The following is a 7,500-nucleotide window of genomic DNA, read 5'->3' as shown; positions in this document are numbered from 1 at the left end:
TCTATGGCGGGGCTTGGAGAGTATACTAGCACTCCGCCATCGTCGTCGTCGTTGTCGACGAGACGAGCCATCTCGCAATAAGCGTCAGCAAGAACAGCAACGCAACACACAACCGAGGAGGGCTCTAAGTCGCAATCCGGTCATTCTTCTTCAGACAGTACCGCACCATGTTCTGTGCGGGCGGTTTCCTCAATTTGCAAATTGAAACACTTCCTCCCTCGTAAACGGTAGCGACGAGTGTATCGAAAGAGAGAGAGAGGGCCTGGGAGAGATCCGGAAGTTCAAATACTACATGCGAGTACTGTAACGAACACTGTATCAGCCCCAACAGTGGTGGAGACCACTGGCGGATGAGTGAGATACAATTTACTTAGTAAATTATAACTTTTCGTTCAATTTCAACTCCGGAACCGGTACCCGACGCTGGCGGTTCCGGAAAGATACCTAGTGCTCCAGGGCACAGCAAGGTCGGCCAGCAAGTAGCAGTAGATAAAGTTTCGCTGCTCGTTTTGAGAAACTGAGAAAAAGCAGTCCATTTCGTGCGGCGAGGCGAGCATTTGAAGCACTCCAAATTCGACGCTCATTAGACGAACGAGATGGTTCGTCTGTTCCTTTTTTGCAAACTCGTTAATGCCAAACAAATCGGTTGGAAACATTGATTGCCCAGCACTTATGGTGCTTGTGTTTGGGCGTGATTGTTCAACTTTCATTACTGCCACGGAAGGCGCGAAACACAAATAAATTTTTCCATCCAGTTGAAGTATCCCTTCGTACGTAACAATCTATGTTATTTGTGCTGGATCCAACCATACAAAAGAGTAGATCTCATCCAATCATCCAATGCAAAAGAATAGAGTTTTCGTCCTGTTCCCAAAAAATGGTGATATGTTAAAAGGCGTTAAAATTCAAACGAGATAGTCATCCACGCGAGTGAACTCACATCCGGGCGGCTGATCAACAAAGGCAGCCGCCGTCGTCAGCTGTTTTTGAGAGCTCGGCGGTTGTTTTTATTTCAACAAAAATAAAAAAAAGTGTGAGAAAAACTCGAAATCGGGAAACTTTCTAAAATATCGAATATTCCTAACAATTTTGGCCTTTTTCGTGGGTGATAAGAGCAATTTCAAGTCGTTAGCCAACTCCTGCCGTCGTTATCGTTGGAAAAGTAGGCCTTCTCAACCGTAAAAACCGTGGAAAACTCCAGCTCTTCGTCTACACAAAGAAATCGGAGCAAACAAACTCGTTTCTCGGGCGGAAAATGGGTAAAGTGTTTCTCGATCACATCGGCGGCCAAAAGCTGTACAACTGTGCCGCTTGTGAAACAAACTTGACCAACAAGCGAGAGCTGATCAGCACCAGATTTACAGGAGCCACAGGTAAACGCCACAGCCTCGAATCTTGGGAATGTTCTATATCGTTTGCCTTCTTATTTTCAGGTCGGGCCTACCTTTTCAAACGGGTGGTCAATCTGACCTACTCGCAGGTGCAGGATCGTGTGATGCTCACGGGTCGCCACATGGTCAGGGACGTGATGTGCAAAAACTGCAAAGCCAAACTAGGCTGGATGTATGAGTATGCGACGGAGGAAACGCAAAAGTAGGTCCAGCTAGCTTCTTCTCTTCCGTTTGCTTTAACGGCATGCTTCGTTTCAGATATAAGGAAGGCAGGGTCATCCTGGAGCACGCCCTTATCACCGAATCCGAGGGATTTCCGGATGCCTGATATCACGCCTCGCTTCGAGTTTAATAGCACCTAAGAAATTATCATAAGTCATGATCCCTTTTTTCAAATCAACCTTTTATTATTCCCTACATACGCATATTCACTACACTGGCCAATAAAGCGGTTCGGCGAGCTCACTTGACACCCAACTTTTGCGCAGCAGCGATAGCATTCTCGTTGGCCAGCATCTGGAACTCCTGAAACCGCTGTGAAATGCGCTGGTTCATCTTGAGGAACTTCTCCATGCAATTCAGAGCGCACTTGTCCTGCAAAAATCACAGAAACATGAAACATGAAACATGGAACTTGCTTAATCAGCAGGCGGAGAAGGTCTTTTAGGCATCGGCATTACCTCTTTATCGCTCACTGTCCGTCCCGTGAACTCGCTCACGCAATCAATAAAACAAAGTTCGGAGAGTTTGTTGTAGGAAAGCAGGAAGTCTGAAAACTAAACGCGGAAACTCGGGTGTTATCACTGCAACCCGGTGGTTAACAAGCCTGATAACTCACCGATTTGATCTGATCTTTGTCCAGCTGGTCGATGGAGATTTGCGTCGCCATTTTAACGGAGCGTACCGGGATATTCTCGGGTAAAGATTTACAACTTTTATTTCACTTTCGGTATCGGCTTCGAGATCCAGGATTTTGTTTTGTAATATTTTTGACAGAACGCGTGGTTCCTTGCTGTTTGAAATAGAGAGGTGGCGTCATAGACGCATTGATAGGTCACCATTTTGAACCTTTTTTGGCAATACGGCCGGGCCACTTTTGTGCCACTTTTCGTGAATTTAACTTTCGGTTCTTTGTAACAGTGCTACTTTTCGTGAATTTCAAGTTTTAGAATATCACGGAAACGCGAAAACAGCTTCGAAAAGAGCGTTCTTGAAGTCAACGTAACCAGGGGCACTAACTGTCAAATTCTGAACTTTTTTCTAAAATCCGATCGAGGTGTTTTTCTACAAGAAGTCACCTCTCTATTCAAAACACCTTGCTTGGCGTCGTTGTTGTGGAAAATTGGTAATTTTTAGCGAAAAGAATTGAAATTTACCACGCAGGATGGCTCCGACCGTGCAAAATGGGGCAAACGGTGCCGATAAGCGACCGGTGCGCCAACAGGAACGCAGGTAAGTTTGTGGATTTGGTGCGGCACCGCTCGAACGCTAAACCCTCGATGTTTTCGCTTCCCCCCTCCACCCGCAGGTCGGAGCTGATTTCGCGAGTAAAGTACTGCAACACACTCCCGGATATTCCGTTCGATCTGAAGTTTATTACGTATCCTTTCGAGAATGATCGGTTCATTCAGTACAACCCAACATCGCTCGAGCGGAATTACCGCTACGAGGTGCTCACCGAGCACGATCTCGGAGTTACGATCGACTTGATCAACCGCGATCTGTACCAGATCGATCACACGGCCCAGCTGGATCCGGCGGACGAGAAGCTGCTGGAGGAAGACATCCACACGCCGCAGGACTCGATGCGCAGTAGCCGCCATGCCAAGAGTGTTTCGTGGTTGCGAAAATCCGAGTACATCTCCACCGAACAGACACGGTTCAATCCGCAGACGATGGAAAAGGTCGAGGCGAAGGTCGGTTTTAACGTGAAGAAAAGTTTGCGCGAAGAAACGCTTTACATGGACCGGGAGGCACAGATTAAGGCAATCGAGAAAACGTTCGACGATAACACGAAGACGATCACTACGCACTACAGCAAGCCGGGCGTGACGCCGGTCGAGGTGTTGCCGTTGTTCCCCGACTTTGTCAACTGGAAGTATCCTTGTGCACAGGTCATCTTCGATTCGGATCCTGCACCGAGCGGTAAGAATGTGCCGGCTCAGATAGAGGAGATGTCGCAGGCCATGATTCGGGGTGTGATGGACGAAAGTGGCGAGCAGTTCGTGGCCTACTTCCTGCCGACCGAAGATACGCTGGAGAAGCGTCGCCGTGATTTGGTGAATGAAACGTTGTACGAGGACGAGGAGGAGTACGAGTACAAGATGGCCCGAGAGTACAACTGGAACGTGAAGAGTAAGGCCTCGAAGGGCTACGAGGAGAACTACTATCTGGTGCTGCGCCAGGATGGTATCTACTACAACGAGCTGGAAACGCGCGTGCGACTAAGCAAGCGACGCCAGAAAAACGCTCAGCAGCAGAGCAACACGAAGCTGGTCGTCAAGCATCGATCACTCAATGCTTCCGAGCACCGTATGCAGCGTTATCGCGAACGACAGCTCGAACCACCGGGCGAAGAGGATGACGAGGACATCGAGGAAGAAGAGGAAGAGGAGGAGGAAGAAGAAGAAAGCATCCAACAAACGGAAGCTACTAAAGCCGACGACGGTGGCAAGCAAGAGAAGCGCGCGGAAAGATCAAGCCGCTCTAGAAGTCGTTCCGGATCGGCAGCATCTGCTAGATCTCGTTCATCTCGCTCGCGATCAAGGTAAGCAAATCTGGAAACCTGCCAAAAACCAATCACTTTTTTAAATGATCTTTCCCCCTTCTTGTAGATCGGGTACAAGATCACAGTCGCGATCCGTTTCGCGAAGCCGCTCGAAATCGGCCAGTCGTAGTCGGTCTCGCTCGGGAAGTCGCAGCCGCTCGAAAAGCCGTACCCCTTCCGGCAGCCGCAGCCGCAGTGGTTCTCGTTCACGATCCCGTTCTGGTTCGAAGCGTGGCTCAGCATCGCGCTCACGCTCCCGATCACGTTCACGTTCCGGTTCCGGATCTCGGTCGCGCTCTAGGTCTCGTTCCCGCTCCCGGTCGGGCTCTCGGTCGGGCTCTGGTTCTCGCAGTCGCTCGGGAACTCCGGTCAATAGCGGTGGATCTCGCAGTGGTTCAGCCAGCCGCTCGGGAAGTGACTCAGATTAATGGAAAAGCCAGCCATCTAGCAAGCGTTGCGTTCTTATTTCTTGTGACCTTCGATCAATAAAATGGTTACTGCGTTCATCATGCAACCGTATGTCAATCGATGGTGTTCAATGCTGTTACCATGGTGACGAACAACAAACGAACGAAGCTCTGCGTCTCTTGTGGCGGATAACACCCGATAGTCCATTGTCCCTCAACGCAGAATCTATCCAAAATGAACCAAAAGCCAGTTTGGGAGGATAGAGAAGTGAAGTTTGATATTCCTTCAATGTAAGTAACTCGTACCCTGACCACGTGGAAACAAATCCAAAAGCTCCTCAATGTTTCGCCCAGCTACAAAACGTTACGCAGCGGAGAGCGCATCCTGGACGTACTTGATTCCGTAGAGGACACTAAAGGAAACAGTGGCGACACGGGACGCATTTTGGCGACCAATCTGCGTATAGTATGGTACTCTGTGACCTCGTACCGCTTCAGCCTGTCCATCGGGTACGCCTGCATACTGACCATGAACACCAAGACGGTCGTGTCGAAGCTCCGGGGAACTACGCAAGCCCTGCACATTCTCGGGGTAGGAGCCAACTCCCGTTTTGAGTTTATCTTCACGAACCTGCTGGCCAACACGAAACATTTCGCCTCCATCTTCGACATCTACCGGCTGTACCAAGCATCGACCGTGTATCGTGAGCTGAAGCTCCGCTCTTCCGTAGTAACCGCCGGTCAGCTACAGGTGCTGCCTCAGGAGCAGCTCTTCAATACGATCAGCGGTGTCTGGAATCTGTCGAGCGATCAGGGTAATCTGGGCATACTGATAGTCAGCAACGTACGGTTGGTGTGGTATGCCGAGATGAACAACAGCTTCAACATCTCGCTCCCCTACATGCAGATAGCGACCGTAAGGATACGTGAGTCCAAATACGGACCTGCTCTAGTCATTCAAACACTCGAAACCGGAGGCTCGTACGTGCTAGGCTTTCGTATCGATCCGCCGGACCGGTTGGGAGAGGTGTACAAAGAACTCCTTTCGCTGCATAGCGTCTACACGGAGACACCCGTTTTCGGGGTGTTCTATGAGGCCCCAGCCGATAAGGAACGACCGCCCAGCCAAACGTTCGATGATATCGAGGAGCTAGAGCAAGGAGCAGGCACAGAAATAAATTCCAAGTTTACCGCGTATCTCGCCGACGGCACGGGACAGGAAGGCGCTACGGCCAGAGGTCGGAAGCCTTTCTACTGCAAAGAGCTCGGTTTCGCTATGGAATCGCTGAAGGAAGGATACACGGTGAAGGACCTTTGGGACGTGCTGCCCTCTCAATAACCGTCAGTTTGAACCAAGAAGTCAAAGAGAGCTGCTGTAAACGCAAGGATTCTCCTTTTTTTGTTTTTTTTTTTTTTGACAACACTAATTTGCAAGTAAACGAGAGCCACCTCCTTAAAACCAGCGTCCGCTAAAATAGTGTTTTCCAGGCAATATCTTACAATCTATTACGAGACTAATGGGTTTGAACGACGCATTTAACTACGTGCTATTCAACAATCCCGTCTCCAGCACCATGTGGGGAATCGCAGCGAACGGAGCGAAAGCGGTGGTCGGTACTCATTTACGCAAAATTCTGAAATCCTGCAAAGTCACTTATTCCGCTTATTACCTGTTGCTAGGGATTGAAACCGAAAGCTGTGGCACAGACGGCGGCGGCACATACGACAACGACGGTCGCCCAACAAGCGCTTCCACCCCTGTGGAAGATGCTCGGCTGTAACCGGCAGATCTTGAGACTGGCCGGAGTAAGCGGTGCTACGGCCGTGATGATCGGAGCCTACGGCGCCCATTATCATTTCGTTACAAACGACGACGAAGATCGTGATCCGAGACAGATATTCGACATGACCAATCGTTACCACTTCCTTCATTCCCTTGCCCTTTTGGCGGCTCCGCTCGCAAGACGTCCCTACTTGGTAAGTTAATGATCCTTAGTTCCGTGGCAACTCAACTCAGAGAATCTTCTTGGTGATGTTTTTATTCCTTAAAGACCGCTGTTCTGATGACTGCTGGAATGTCCATGTTCTGCGGCACTTGCTACTACATCGCGTTCACCAACGATCGTCGGTTCGCCAAGTTTACTCCGTTCGGTGGCTTTTTACTCATCTTTGGATGGCTGTCGTTTGCAATTTAAACCTAAGGCTTCTTGTAATGGTCCGCATTTATTCATGCATCGCAGAAGCAAATAAGCTAGAAACAAACTCTATATTATATGTCGGTGTATAAGGGCTCATCTGCACTCATAAATTCGTTACAACACAATGACTTTGGGTTTCAATTTGCACCGTTCCATAACATACTCCGGCATACAGTAGGTAGGATTGACGGGTTTCAACCGTTTGTCGCCGAGCAGAGAAAGGGCGCCCAATCCGAACAGTGTGTGAAAGATGTCGGGCATGTTTCCGGTACGATCGGCGAAGCCACCGGTCTCGGCGTCCTGGCATGAGAGGATAAACTTTTCCAGCTTCTCCGAACTGATCCAATGCAGCCGACCGATGATCGTTAGTGATGCGAGTACCCACCAAGAGTAGCACACGTCCGGTAGCTTCTCGGGGCGCCCGTTAAGGCCACCGCTTGGAAGCTGCCGCTCGCATAACCACCATGCCAGCCGCTCGCAGTCTAGCCGATGCAGCTGATCCGTGATCGACAGGAACCCAACGCAACAGTAAATCAAACCGGCGTGACTTTCCGCATGCGGTTTCGAACCAAAGCCACCGTCCGCGTTGCAACAGGACATCACAAAGTTAACCGCCTTCTCGAGGTCAATCACTTCCATTCGATTCTAGAACGATACATAAAACCCATGATAACAATTAACCAACAATCGATCTCGCATCGATTCTAGACTTACGATTAGACTCAGGATTGCCACGG

General features: G+C 49.6%; 6 protein-coding genes across 6 annotated transcripts in view; 4 read left to right on the top strand and 2 right to left on the bottom strand.

Annotated features, from left to right (window-relative positions):
* The first annotated feature begins 1,025 nt into the window (after nt 1-1,025).
* Nucleotides 1,026-1,868, top strand: LOC125959961 (protein yippee). The gene is made up of 3 exons (XM_049693011.1): nt 1,026-1,373; nt 1,434-1,593; nt 1,650-1,868. The coding sequence occupies exons 1-3, from the start codon at nt 1,256-1,258 to the stop codon at nt 1,717-1,719; spliced, it is 348 nt and encodes a 115-aa protein (XP_049548968.1). The 5' UTR covers nt 1,026-1,255; the 3' UTR covers nt 1,720-1,868.
* Nucleotides 1,774-2,408, bottom strand: LOC125959963 (mitochondrial import inner membrane translocase subunit Tim9). Its single transcript, XM_049693012.1, has 3 exons — nt 2,230-2,408; nt 2,072-2,167; nt 1,774-1,985 (listed from the first exon to the last, which is right to left on the bottom strand). The coding sequence occupies exons 1-3, from the start codon at nt 2,278-2,280 to the stop codon at nt 1,854-1,856; spliced, it is 279 nt and encodes a 92-aa protein (XP_049548969.1). The 5' UTR covers nt 2,281-2,408; the 3' UTR covers nt 1,774-1,853.
* Nucleotides 2,409-2,683: 275 nt separating this feature from the next.
* LOC125959950 (RNA polymerase II-associated factor 1 homolog) lies at nt 2,684-4,683 on the top strand. The gene is made up of 3 exons (XM_049692999.1): nt 2,684-2,843; nt 2,920-4,158; nt 4,226-4,683. The coding sequence occupies exons 1-3, from the start codon at nt 2,776-2,778 to the stop codon at nt 4,584-4,586; spliced, it is 1,668 nt and encodes a 555-aa protein (XP_049548956.1). The 5' UTR covers nt 2,684-2,775; the 3' UTR covers nt 4,587-4,683.
* Nucleotides 4,684-4,800: 117 nt separating this feature from the next.
* On the top strand, nt 4,801-5,922 carry LOC125959954 (Bardet-Biedl syndrome 5 protein homolog). Its single transcript, XM_049693003.1, has 2 exons — nt 4,801-4,856; nt 4,920-5,922. Exons 1-2 carry the CDS (start codon nt 4,801-4,803, stop codon nt 5,902-5,904), a joined length of 1,041 nt encoding a protein of 346 aa, XP_049548960.1. The 3' UTR covers nt 5,905-5,922.
* Nucleotides 5,923-5,983: 61 nt separating this feature from the next.
* Nucleotides 5,984-6,760, top strand: LOC125959958 (transmembrane protein 256 homolog). The gene is made up of 3 exons (XM_049693008.1): nt 5,984-6,175; nt 6,246-6,542; nt 6,617-6,760. Exons 1-3 carry the CDS (start codon nt 6,083-6,085, stop codon nt 6,758-6,760), a joined length of 534 nt encoding a protein of 177 aa, XP_049548965.1. The 5' UTR covers nt 5,984-6,082.
* A 9-nt stretch (nt 6,761-6,769) lies between these two features.
* The window catches only part of LOC125959955 (geranylgeranyl transferase type-2 subunit beta), a 1,452-nt gene continuing 721 nt past the window's right edge, over nt 6,770-7,500 (bottom strand). Inside the window, exons 3-4 of the mRNA XM_049693005.1 lie at nt 7,478-7,500; nt 6,770-7,408 (exon numbers count right to left, since the gene is read on the bottom strand). The exon at nt 7,478-7,500 is cut by the window's right edge and continues 337 nt beyond it. Of these exons, the coding sequence (XP_049548962.1) occupies nt 6,878-7,408; nt 7,478-7,500 (554 nt within the window). The 3' untranslated portion in view covers nt 6,770-6,877. The remainder of the gene's footprint in view (nt 7,409-7,477) is intronic.

Source organism: Anopheles darlingi, chromosome 2 (genome assembly GCF_943734745.1).
Source record: "Anopheles darlingi chromosome 2, idAnoDarlMG_H_01, whole genome shotgun sequence".
In the NCBI taxonomy this organism is placed as follows: domain Eukaryota; kingdom Metazoa; phylum Arthropoda; class Insecta; order Diptera; family Culicidae; genus Anopheles; species Anopheles darlingi.
Note: the sequence above shows the minus strand (reverse complement) of the source record. Positions and strands in the feature narration are given on the sequence as shown.